At 37.7% G+C, this 13,669-nt stretch overlaps 1 protein-coding gene across 1 annotated transcript in view; it reads right to left on the bottom strand.

Annotated features, from left to right (window-relative positions):
- The window catches only part of cntn4 (contactin 4), a 182,560-nt gene that overhangs the window by 72,350 nt on the left and 96,541 nt on the right, over positions 1–13,669 (bottom strand). The window contains exons 5-7 of the mRNA XM_042495354.1: positions 12,243–12,446; positions 5,785–5,887; positions 3,855–4,039 (exon numbers count right to left, since the gene is read on the bottom strand). Of these exons, the coding sequence (XP_042351288.1) occupies positions 3,855–4,039; positions 5,785–5,887; positions 12,243–12,446 (492 nt within the window). The remainder of the gene's footprint in view (positions 1–3,854; positions 4,040–5,784; positions 5,888–12,242; positions 12,447–13,669) is intronic.

Raw genomic sequence — 13,669 nt, 5'->3', positions numbered from 1 at the left:
GCTGACGAATGTCTCAAAGGCTTAATTCAAAGGGAGTTCAAAATAAGATTACTGATTTTTATCACCTGGCTGCAGACAGTCGACGAGAGAGAGAGACTGACAAAACACATCAAAAATGAGAGAGGAGCCGCAGCTCAAAAGGACAAATCAAGCCTTGGTGGATCACAGCGTGCTCCTGGGCTGTTCTAGCGAACGAGGCGAAGGGCTTCCAGCGCTGCTGTAAATCACGGCAAATTGTTTAATGCCCCAAATGAGTTATTTTTGACAGCTGACACAGCATGACTTGAAGGGGAGAAAATCAGGAGGAAGAAAACAGAGAGCAGTCGAGGTGGGAGGAAAATCCATAGTTTGTTCAGAGTTCAGCCTGCCGAACCTGAACACACCCGTTCTGGGCAAAATGGCATTGTTTTATCCATTTATTTATGATCATGTCATTCAAGATTATGGGAAGTTATGAGGAAAGGTTAATAGTAATATAGCTGTTTTAAACTTGCAGGGGTTTGCTGACTTGGATTATTTTTACAAAACGGACAGACAAATAGGATCCAAAATATTTGCTTCCTCCTCTCTAAATTTTCTTTTCCCCAAGATCAATTACAGTCTAGTGTTGATAAGTTACAAAAAATGTAAATCTTTTGGTCTAGTTAAAGTTTAAGTTGAAAAACAAGATCAATTCTGGTTTCATATACAAGGTACAAAGTACAAGGTAGATTTATTTATTTACCTTTACCTTATGCAGTTACTGTATACAGTAAAGTTGGGTCAATTTCAGGTTCTGCCGGTCCGCCCCGGTGTACAGGTTTGATATATACAAACCAGCTGAACCAGAATTTGTCATTATGTCATGTTCTGGCAATTTTAAAAGTAGCCTGAGTCACAAATTCATCTCAGATTGAATTAGTAATAAGTAATATGATGCGCAATTAATATAATATCATGTTCTTAAATTTACTAATGGAACAACTATACAAGTCATGTGTAATTCACTGCCGTGGCAAGGCAGCCGGTGTTGTCAACATAAGAGAGATCACATTTCAGCGAGGGTGGAGCAGCACATGCAACTGTCTCTGTTTTTTTACATTTTGGGAAGATAACAGCAGACAGGAAAAAGTTGTTCTCTTAAACAAACTAAAACTACACCAATATGACAACATTTTGAATCTGAAGCTGACAAAAGAGCTGTCCTGACAGACGCTGTGTTTCTATTTATATCTGCTGCTCGCTTTGAAAGAGCTGCAACAGATGAGGACCGTCTGATTCATGAAGTTGAAATGAGGAATTATTTATATGAAAGCCTTATTTTTTTCATGACATAAACCTAAATACCGTGTCAGGTGCCTGGGGGGAGATTGCTGGGAAGCTGAATGTTATTTCCAGAAAATATCACAAAATAAACCCTGTGATTTCTGATTTAAAAAGTAACATCACAAATGTAGAAAGACAGCAAGTCGGCTGCTCACCCATTTTTTAAGTGTTTATATCTCCAGCCTGATCTTGAGCGCACAGCTGATGGCTACATTGTTTGTTTACATGAAGTAACAGAGGTGCATATATAATGGAGTCAGCATGGACAGAGAGCTCTGGTGTTAACATGATGTTACATGATAGTTAGACATTTGCTTTCTGTTGGGACATGATGTCATTACATTCCTCTCAGGGACTAATTATATTGTATATAAGGGGACACTGCCTCTACAATATTCAGATATGCTCAAAATGGCCAAAATAGATTTATTTATTTTTTGTTGTGCACTGCCGATCAACAATATCTAGCAAATGTAAACCTAATCATAAATTAACTTGCACAGACTGCCATTATTATTACAACACTGTACTGCAGTTCTGTGTGTGGTTTGTCCAAGTGGTGTTTCCATACCCCAGCAGAAGCTCTTGCTTGACTGCTGCATGTGGGTACGATCAATGTCAAACACTTTGCTGTCTCTCTTTTTCATTATTTCAATTTTATTTAAATGTGGAAAAATAAAATGTATGTAGGCTATATCACTGTCGATTGGTATAGTTTTTGTTAAGTGTTAGCATGTCATCGAAAATGTCATAAAAAGGTTAAGAAAAGAGTTGTAGTCTAGTATGTCATAAAAATGTCATAGTATAATATTTCATAGACAGGCCATAAAAGTCAGTTTGTGTGCACTTTTACTGTGTGGCCCTTAATCAATGCTCGCTCCCTAAAATGGCACTCAACTATCAAAACTTTAAAAACCCCAGATCTATAATATTTATTTCAAAAAGCTCAAAAATGGTTTGTTTACCTGTTAAGTTTCTAAAAATTTCAACACATTGGTCATGTTATTTTGTGATATTTTGTGATATTGTGACAGGAAGGCTGTGATCATGTGACCAACGCACTGATGGGAGTAAAGAAGGAAGAAGAATAAAGAGTGAAGACTTAACCTACGTTATATAACTTCAGGTGAAGTTTGTAACCATGTTAGTAATGTCATTTGTGGGGTGGAAATTTGTTAAATGTCATACAAACTACGCTTGGGCAGTGTCACTGTTTTACAGTATACCATAGTATTCAGAAATCCTGAAGGTATGTTTGTCAATACCATCATAAATCCAGGTGCTCCTCTCTCTATTAAAGTCATTGTATGCAGTGCACAGCCAGCACCACCAGAGCTCAGTCGGGGAGCTGATGGAGATGGTGATTGTTGAAATAGTGGACTTACCAACTAGGTTACTAGCAAGAGTAACCAAGGTGGTTTAGATGATTTTTATTTTGTTTCTGTCGAGTTTGGATGAAGTGTGTATTATGATGAGTTAACGAGGCAATTAAGCCACATAAGTACTCTGTGGCTGCGAACAAGTTGAATTCAAAAGGTGTACAGTTATTTTTCTCTGTTTAACAAGATAAAAAGGTTTGAGAATATTACTTTTCTAAACATTTTGTGAGCTTCTAGTGTTTATTATTCTGAAAAGCTGAAAGTAAGTAGTGCAGTATACTGCCCAAGCCCAACACAAACCTACAAATCATTGTATGAGGACACATCAACTAGCATATTTAATAATAGAAATGCCATGCTACACACAGATATCAACATGTTACACTATTGGTCTATCCAGACTTCAGATATTCAGCTCTAAACATTTTTCTTAAATGCAGAAAATGTTGCTGTATTTAATTGATAGATAATTGAAAAAATACCTGATTTAAAAGGGAAACCATTAGTAACGGTTTACTTTCTGGTAATGATTACTGTCAAATGAAGATTAAAGTTTAAGAAATTAGTTTTCTTTCAAATAATGAGTGTAAGTCTATACTATCTCTCATTTTGTGAGTAGATTTTTTCTGATGGTGTTGTAGTTTTTTATTCTAGGAATGGAATGTCGGTGCATATCATGACTTCTCCTATCCGAACTCAATAGGTGTGACTCTACGGGACTATGATCGACATCAAGTGAAACTAACCCCTTTCCTGTTGATCCAGATGCTGCGGTCCAGATTATGTCCCTGACATATGTGCCACTGGCCTACGTATAGTACATTTAACAGCTTTGATCTCCAGTCAAGCTGGATGTCAATCACGATGCCATCTGGTGGAACCCAATACAAGGCTCACCAACAAGGTCGTATCCAAGGGCTCAGCCTCATCCGCATCATTCCTTTAATCTGGATCAAAATATTAGAGGCATCATGGCTGACAGCCTTTAATCATTTTGATGTGCCGTTAAAACGAGCCTCCCTCCTCGTGTACGCCACATGAGCCTCTGCTGATCGCCGCTGACTGCTTTATAGGACCCGTTGTGTCTGCTTGTGTTGCCTCTCATTCTGAGCTGGTCTGACAGATGTGGTTCACGCTGGTCAAATATTCATGCGCGTCAGGATCACCTACCGTAGAAAGAGAGCTTCCCTTTCACTGTGTTCATTCCCCTGGAGTTCTCTGCCACACACTCATACGTGCCAGCGTCCTCCTGCTGGAAATATGGGATTTCCAAGACGCCGCTGGCTTTCCTCATGTCCACTTTTCTGGGGAAGGGGATGCCATCCATTCTCCTCCAGTTTATAGATGGAACTGGACTGTGAGGAGAGACAGGGAGAAGTTTAATCCTCTGAAGTCACAACTTTCTATCCTAAAAATATATAACACAAGGTTTATTTTATTCAGGTTCTGACAGCAAGAATAACTTATCCCTCCATTTTTGTGCAAATCACTTTGTTTGCAGAAAACCCTTTACTTTAAAGATTTTAGTTCTTATATTGATTACCGTTTGGCAAAACTTGAAATAAAATGGCTAAAAGTGAACTTTTCATACATTTACCACACATGCTTAAATGTTAAATGATGTAACCACTTAAATCAGAAGCGACTGGCATGATTCGGCCTGATTGGAAATCATTTTCAGTTGTTTTGAGAAGTGGAGTAAACCTTTGATCATTAAAAAAGCATTAGCCCTAATAACCAAGTAAAAACCTAAAATTGCATGTGGGGAAAACATCAAGCCCTAAGGAGTGGCACCGGGCTTTGAAGCCATTTCAACATAATGGCAAAAAGCGGAATTACATCATCCAGGTCTGTCACGTGATGCCATTGGGCCCAAAAAGATTTTTTTTTTCATTGACTTACATTGTGAAAGAGACGTCTGTAAATCAGTGGATGAATTTTTCTGAGCATCATAACGCCTGCAAAATGACAAATTTGGTCTGATAACATTTGGAATGTCTAATGTCAACCAGAATGTAGGTCTTCAGTTGGCTGCTCAACTGCACTTCGCTGTCCTCAACCACCATAAGTCTCTTGTGCACTTGCTCTATAGGCCCCATAATCAGAAGATAATGTCATTCCACAGAAATTGAGCTTTTTGGCATTCATGTGACACTGACTAACTTGAATAAACAAGGCCCCACCCTGAATGCTTTATCTAGGTTTCTTAATACATCGATGGATAGCATCTCTTCATTTTTACGCTGACATGCCACAACAGCTGTTTCTACAACCCTTCCTCTGCTTCTTTTGACAAAGAATTTGAAAATTTAAAAAAAATTCTTAGTTCTCTGCTGGCACTATGTTCTTGTGTGGGAGCTTTTTGATTTTGAAAGAGTAGCCTTAGTCAAAGTTGCTGTTGTTAATGTAGAGTTGCTGGACATAACAATCATCTGTCATTAATGGCTGCAGTAGCCTGCAAACGAGACATTCAGGGAACATCAATAAATGATTATGTCTACATAATAATGCATGTGAGGTGTTTAGGGGACATCTGTAATTTGTAGCTCCAAAAATAATCTGGGTTACACTTAACACTGCATGCTATTGTATTGTATGGCAAAACCACTTCTTCTACATCTATACTTTATGGATTATTATTAATTGAATTTTCTCAATGAGGTTGAGAAAAAAAATCTTGACACTTTGAAGTAGGCAGAACCAGTTTGCGTGAGTAAAAAAAAAAAAAAAAAAAAAAAAAAGAAGTTTAATTCTGATTAAACGCTTTGGGACAAGTTAACACACATCTTATGGGATCACTGTTTTTAGTGTCCATTAACAGCTCCATTAGAATCTCTAATTAGAAAAAATTTCACTTGGATTAAAGAAAAACTGTCCATGTAACAGCAGCAACTATCTTACAAATTCTGATGTTTTAGCTGAACATTTTTTCACCACAACATGTGCCCTCTCATTTCTTAGATGAGCAGCCTAACTTGAAACACACAAGGACTGCAGCAAAGTGGTGATGCATATGAAAAAAATATCTCAGCACTCATCTGGCAATATTTTTCTTTTATATGCAAGTCAGCATGCAGAGCCTGACAAAGAGTGGGCTTACTTTCCCAGAGCGAAGCATTCCAGCTTCACAGTGGATCCTTTGGCAACATGAACAACCTCTGGAAACTGAACTTCAATCTTTGGCTCGTATTCACCCATCACACCTGAAAGAGAAATGCAAATGAGCGTTGGTGTTAGAGCAAAAAAAGAACTCCAGCTAAAAAAAAGAGAGATATGAACACTATGGCTTCCGCTGCTGCTACACAGCTACTGAAAACCTTTTTTTCCAAGTACAGTCATTTTTTTTTTTACTATAAGCTGAAATGTTTTTCAACTTCCAACACCACGCGATCCGAGCAGCAGAAACGCGCTCTGCTCTCGGCGCTGTCACACACTGCTCTCCCCATTGAAATTAATGAGAAAAGAAGCCAAAAACACAAGCTCTCCGGTGGACATGCAACACACTGATGTTGAATGGAGAAAAAAAAAAACTTTGAGAATTCATAGACAGTTTGAGCTTTTACATCCAGATGAGTTTCATCTCGTTGTAGTGCTAACAGCTATGAACCAGAAAATGGGCCCATAAAATCCCCCTGGGTACCGCCACTGTGTCTACAAAGCATCCCATTCACTGTCGGTGCAGCAGCTCTGGTGGATTATAATATTGCTGCTGTGCATGCTAAAAATCTTGGAATAAAGGACAAGACGGGGGGATGTGGGCTCTCTGGTGTTCCCTCTTTGGGAGAGGCTTATTCATAAATCAAGACTGGAGTGTCAAACATCTCCTGTAAAAAAAAAAAAAAATAGAAAAGAAAGAAAAAAGAAAAAGCCCACATTTTTTGTCTTCTCCTTAAATGACACTAAGGTAAATTACATCAGTGAGTTTGTAATGGTCCTGCTTTCATTTCTCTGAGCTGTGCCAATTCTGGGTGCACAACGTGGTATTTTAAGCCCCTCTCATCCTCACCAGTGTGACAATAGGGTTTTTTTCCCCCCATTGCTGTAATTCAGGTCTGTGTTGCACAAATAGCTCTAGAGATGGAGGAAACAGGCCAATTTCATCTCGTTGATTTGGTGAGGCATGTGTTATCAGGATGGCTCCCTGAGTGACTGTGAAAGCTAATTCAGATCCTTATCACAACTGTCTCATACTGGAATGTAACCACAGCACTATCACCCATTTTAAGCAGACAGGTGGAAGTGGACGGGTAATTGTCTCACACCGTAACCTTTTGTAGGGGACACCTGTTTAATGTGCCAACCTCCACCCCCACCCCCCCGATCCCCACCGCCTGTGCCCGAGGCCCCTGTGCCCGCGGTGGGGCTGGTGCGTTGCCGCTAGACCCGCTGCCTCTGTGAAATAGAGGCGTAATGAAAAATGAGGAAGGAAGAATGGAGGGAAAGTGCTCAGGAATAGCTTGAAATAACGATCTCTCAAATCACACGGGGTATTTTCAATCAGGGTGTCTACAGGTAGCAAACACTTAAATTTAATGTCTTTTAAGACCTTCTCAAGATCATTTTAAACTAAATTTAAGACCAATTTTCAGTAAAAATCTGATTTTTCTTATTTAAGTATCCTAGGTACTTAGAAAGATAAGTATATGAGGTCCTGTGCAGAGATAGGTTTTATGTAGGATTATGGTCATTAGAATGACTTAGGGTAACATACATATTGCCAACTGTAACAGCAAGTATAAAGACAGCATAAGGTTCAGTGGTACATTTTAAGATTTGTAACATGAGAAATGTGGGCTTTCCACGCAGAAGAGCTTGACTCTCACCCTAACATTACACCCAACCCCTGACTTTAAAATGTTAGACTGTACATTTACAATAAATAACCGGCTACTACTTGCATTACTTTCACCGTATTATGATTATATTCTGGATTTTACAGGATGAACTGTAACATTTCACAATAAATTCCTGTAAAAAATGATACAGTGATATAGACACAAAGATAGTGTGATTATTTCCAGGATTTTACAAGATGTAACCATAATGTTTCACAATAAATTATTGTGAGAATAACACAGTGATAGATAGACTGTAAAATGTTTGACTGTACATTTACAATACATTTTTGGCTACTAGCAAGCTAATTGATTCTGATATATTACACTTATATCCGGCAGAATCATGGAAATAATGAAAAGTGTTAACCTAATGCTCACAAAAATTAATTAAAGAAGGATAAATTAAATTGGGCAAAATGTCTGGGGCAATTGAGACCTCACAAATCTAAATTTAAGACAATTTAATGAATTTTAGGACCAATTATTTAAGTTGCTGAATTTAGGAAATTTAAGATGTCAAGATCTTTTAAGGACCTGTAGACATCCTGTGGATGCTCTCAAATTACCATGTATGCTTAATTCAAACAATATATATATATACACATATGTCTATATATATTAAATACTAAAAGAATGCAGTCAACCCAATTGGTTGTTTGTCTGTAAACTCTTAACTGTAAACTATATCCAATGTTTGTCTTATGTGAGCTACTTGTGCTTTAATTTAAAGTTTGTCAGCAAGGTCTAATAAAACATGCCCAATGTGTTATTTATTTATTAATTTATTTTGCAAAGTCAGCTTCTGATCCCCAAATTTGCAAGCTGATCCCTTTATTACCACAGCTGATCTACACAATAACACTGAAAGTAAGATGGGGAAAAGATGTGCATGATGTTTTGTGATACTTTCCAACATTTGATAATTACAAAAACATACCTCATAATACTTCCACTAGTATTACTATTAATAATAGTGTTGGATACACTAATAACGATTCCTACCCATATTTGTTATTTTTAAATATAACCTTCCCTATAACTACTGTAGGTATTGTTTTTTAGGAAACAAGGCAAGAAAATTATTTTTTCAAACTGTGACTAAATCCTAACAATAGTACATCTGGCAGAAAAAGTTGTATTCCTCCCAGTGCTCCTAATGGCATTTCCAATAATGATGAAAACAACCAAGCCAAGAAGTCTCAGCTGTCAATCATTTAAACCACTGTTTGTGAACTGCAGTCAAACTGTCAGCGCTGATCTTATATGAATCAAAATTCTGTTACTACATAGCCTATTTCTTGCCTCAAATGTTTTCAAAAACAAATTTAAGTGTACCGAGTAGCTGAAAAATTAGATAGGTTGTGACCCAGCTGCCATGTAAAACAGTCAAGCCAAAATCAAGCACTGCCTATTAGCTGGAGCAAACTTTCTCATTTTACAGATAAAAAGTCCATGAAAATATATTTCTGAAAACATTTGAGGTGAGAAATAGGCAGCAACATAATCTTGATTCATATTTGATAAGTGCTGCTTAGTTTGACACTTTGATCACAGTTCACACGCACTGATTGACATGATTGACAGCTGCACTCTCTGAAAATGACCTGTTATTGGCCAAAGTCTCCAGTCACAGGATAGATTTTCTAAAGCCTGAAAAAAGAGCCAAGAGGAGGCACAGAAGTGCTTTCAATTACAAAATGCTGAAAAGTTATTATGGGATTTTTGCCCATTGATGCCAAAATTAAACTGCCTTCCCCAGGTTTAATCATTTACACGAAGTTTCAAAACAATTAATAGCACATAATGTAGTAGTAGGCAGATATTTTTTAGCTGCCAGTGTATCAATTCTTACTGTAAAACATCCATAACTCATTTAACTTTTACTCTTATGACTTATACTTCAAGTTTTAGCATTAGTTTTCAATAATGAAGCCTAGCCCAATGCTGTTTGATGAGAGCTAGTGTTCACTATTGCACCAAATGAGCTGTGATTAACTTGGAGACAAAAGCCCACAATATATCATACAAGACATTTCTCATGAAAATAACACATAGCTTCACATGTCTTGTACTGCATTACTTTATATATGGTAAAGAACATCCTCCTAGGACAGAAGCCTACAATTAGATTACTTGCTGACAGTGACCTTTCCTCCGGAGTGCCTTGATAAGGCCAGCCTAAAGCATCAGATCCACATGTTAAAGGACATGCTGAAATTAGCAGAGAAAGAGATAATTAACCTTTGGACTTCAATTATATTCTTTAAAACCACTTTTCTTACTTTCCAGTTCTGACAAAGCAAGTTTGTTTTTTATCAGCAATGCGGTATAAAACCCTCAATTCCATCCAGCTCTGAATGGAGGAGCTGTATTTCTTTTTAGTACTGATAAAGTTTCAAAAATAAAGGAAAAACACCTCTGAGCGACATGATGGAAGTGGCAAGGAGTATAAATATGTGAGCCATGTGATTATCAAAACATAACACACAACATGGAGACTAATGGGGGAGAAAGCCTTTGTGGAATGTGATATTTTTCATGATTCCATGTGCTAATACAGGCATTATCAGAAAAAAAACATTCATTTATTATTGCAAAGGTTTAAACTGTATCCTAGTAACATAAATGAGCAATCTCACTGCTATTATGTGATATAAAATGCAGTAGAGCTCTATTTCAAATCTCCCTGTGAGCAAATAGGCAGCTCAGTCATCAGAAGAAAATGTCGACTGTACATTCCTGCAAAACACGGATACATTCAATTTGGTTAATATGTATCAACATTTCTAGAGCGACGTAGTATATGAGCTGATTTTGTCACTGAGAGGTGGAGGAGTCAGGACGTCTGCCAAGCTGAAGATCACTGTTTAAGACCAACAAACAAAACTGGTAGTATTTGAGCAAGTCATTGCTGTTTTTCAGCCACTTTCTTGCCACCACAAAAGGGTGCTTTTAGCAACCTGCCACCTTTTGTCCAATTGGGCTAATAACGCAAAAAGCAGATGTTTTTTTTTTACAAAGTCATTGCTGTGTTTCCAGTTGGAATAGTGCCAAGACAAGTGATTGTGTTTTTTACAGAGACATCAACAGCTGCTCCAACTGTGACTGTGCCACCAAAACTGTTTTTTAAGCCCAAACATGATGCTTTCCTAACCATTACCAAGTGTTTTCTACACCTAAATCTTACCAAACCTTAACCGCATGGTTGATGTTGAAACTAAATGTCATTGGGTTGCCTCATGCCTTGATAAGTATTAGCACATAGCTTTTTCACAAGGCCAGTGGACCATCTTTACAGCTGATAGGTTTGTTGCTACCTGTGTTATGCTGTGCTAACATCATACTTGCACTTCTTCCCAGTGTTAAGTATCATTGCCAGTTAGCATTAGCTAACTAGCTCCATTAGCATTAACTTTAGCATTAGCAAGGGAGTCAGCATGGTAAGCTAGTGTTAGCTAACAGTTAATTTCACTTTAGAATTACAATTCCATTTAGCCAGCTGACAGCATTGTTGGTACTTTTGTTGTGCTATGCTAACACCATTGTTGCACCACTGTTAGCATTAGCAAGATTGTCAGCATAGTAAGCTAGCCCTAGCTAACAGTTTATTTCAGCTTGCTGTGCTATGCATGTTAACAGTTATCACATCCAGTTGTAAGAGATACCATCAAGAAACAAAAAGCTTAACTCTGAGGTCCTTATTTAAATTATTCAATCTATTATTACCAATTGTTTGTCTGGTTTAGTCCATCTGGTGTCACCTTCATGCAGATGTTTTTGGTTGAACTGCCAAACCAGAGGCAGGAGAGTCCAAAGCTTTTATGGGGGGGGGGCAGAATGTTCCATATGTAAGCTGTAAAGAGGGGTGTTTTTATATGTAGGACAGATGTACTCCTGTACGGGCCCTAAATAAGTAGGCACTCATGGCATGTCTTTGTCAGGATAGAATAACTGATGTGTTAATATGCACAGAAATGTCTATATATATAAAGATTGCATATGTTTGTTGGTTGATTTCAACTGACTGTGGTTTGTCTTGTATGAGGGCTTCCAGTTTAAAAGCCAAAGATAGAGGCTTGAGTCTGGATTGGCAGTAAGTGGCCAGCTAGAACATTCAAACAACACTAGTTAATGTTAACTACAAGTTGTAATAATGCTTAAAAAAAACATCGTAATTTAATGTTCAAAGAACCTTTTAAGGATGTTTATCATTTCAAATATGTCCTGAAAGGTTAAATTTTAACGAGACGTAATGTTTTAACTGCAACATTCTGGGCATGTTTTGGTGATGTTGAGAGGTGACCGATCATAGCAAGTTCTTCTCTGTTCATATGTGATGACTTAGGATGAGAACATGTTGATTTATGATAGTTTGAGCAGTTTTGTTCTTAGAATTTTTTTCATTTTCACATTTTTCCATTTTTCTTATTTTTTTTTCTACAATTCACCTTTTTCACAACTGCACCTTAGGCTTGACTGGCTGTGTACAGATGAAATATATCTTTATGGCATTCCAACTTGGAAAAGGGGAATCTTCTGACAAACAATGAATCTGATTAGGCCAACTAAGCACAATTTGCATCCCAATTACCCTATGTAAGATTATTCATATTAGCAGATTCTATGACAAAACACACCATATTGCAGCCCAGTTATGCAGCTCACTGCCATCCAGCGGTGTCATGTGCTATGGTTGTTTATGTTGAAAAGCAGAGCTCACCATCACTGCGGAGCACTAGTGGAGTGGGTGGACCCTGGACCCGGGTCTTTGTGACAGTATTTGTCACCACACAGGTGTAGTTGCCAACATCAGAGGGCTCCACTTTGGCGATGTACAGATTCCCTGTCTCCTGTGAGATGAACCGGCGCGTATCCTGCTTCACAAAGGTCGGGTATTCATTAAAGATCCAGGAGAACACGAGATCTGTGGATAAAGAAGAAAATCTCACTTTAAATGAGACTCAGAGAGGGTTGTGAAACAGATATTTTTGTTGTGGTGGTGGTGATGCGTGATAAGTTTTCAGACCCCCCCCCAAGGAGAGCAAATATGGTGATGAAGTTATATCACGCTAAGGTGAAAATTAATGACAGGATCAGTGAGAGATTGCAAAAAGGATATTTAAAGTCTTGTCAGATGACCATTTTTCATGTGGATGAACTGTGCAACTTGGGAAATGGGAGACACTCTGCTGTGCTGTCATGAATAATTACAGATCCTCGTACAGCTAACGAAAATGAACAACAGAGTTTTTAATAAATTTAACACAAGCATCACACAAGTTGCACTGAATGTCAGCCATGCGCATGACCTCGAGCATGATGCTGCTTTTATACAACAGCACCTTCTATTAATTGACATTCATAAGCCACAAAGTTTGCAATGATTTTTATTGTAGGCTAATTAACCGTTAATGTAAAACAGTTTAAAACAATAATTAGTTGTGCAGACATGCTGATACATTCACAGTTATGATACCATTTGTTTTGTGTCAACAAGAGAGCCACAGTTTTCCAGAATGTCATCTCACCCTTCTTAGAGAAAACCAGTCAAAGGTGTGACTCTTCACTAAAGTGGGGCATCATGTTGGCAAGTACCTGTCAGACTGCTAAAATCAATATAACAATGTAGGAGTTTAAATGTCAACCTTTCCCTGATGTCACATCATTGTGTTGGAGTATTTCAAAAAGAGCCAAACACACCTTTGATGTCTTGAGATCCATGTATAGAAGGATTTCTTTCTTTCCTATTCTCCATTTTTCGTTAGTCTTTCTTGAGGAACCACGCAGATTTAATGTGGCAAAGCCAAGAGGGAATGTCTAGGGCTGAAAACTAATCCGACACAGCAGTACCAAAAAATTAAAATGCCAAATTTTACAGCAGAAAGAAACATGTTTAAAGTTTGGTACAAAAAACACTTGTGGTCTCTCTTTTGCCCATACATAACAACTGTACGGGGACGAATATTAATAAACTCACCCTTTCAAATGTTATTAAGGATTAAAGCTATATAAAGTTTAGGGCATGAGTGCTTTAAGTGACAATATGATGCCAGTTGCTACCACTGCAACGACATTGGTTAGGTAAGTATAGTCAAAGCTGCCTATATATATACATATATATATATATGTATATATATATATACATAT

This window comes from Plectropomus leopardus, chromosome 2 (genome assembly GCF_008729295.1).
Source record: "Plectropomus leopardus isolate mb chromosome 2, YSFRI_Pleo_2.0, whole genome shotgun sequence".
NCBI lineage: Eukaryota > Metazoa > Chordata > Actinopteri > Perciformes > Serranidae > Plectropomus > Plectropomus leopardus.
This window is presented reverse-complemented; position numbering and strand designations above follow the sequence as displayed.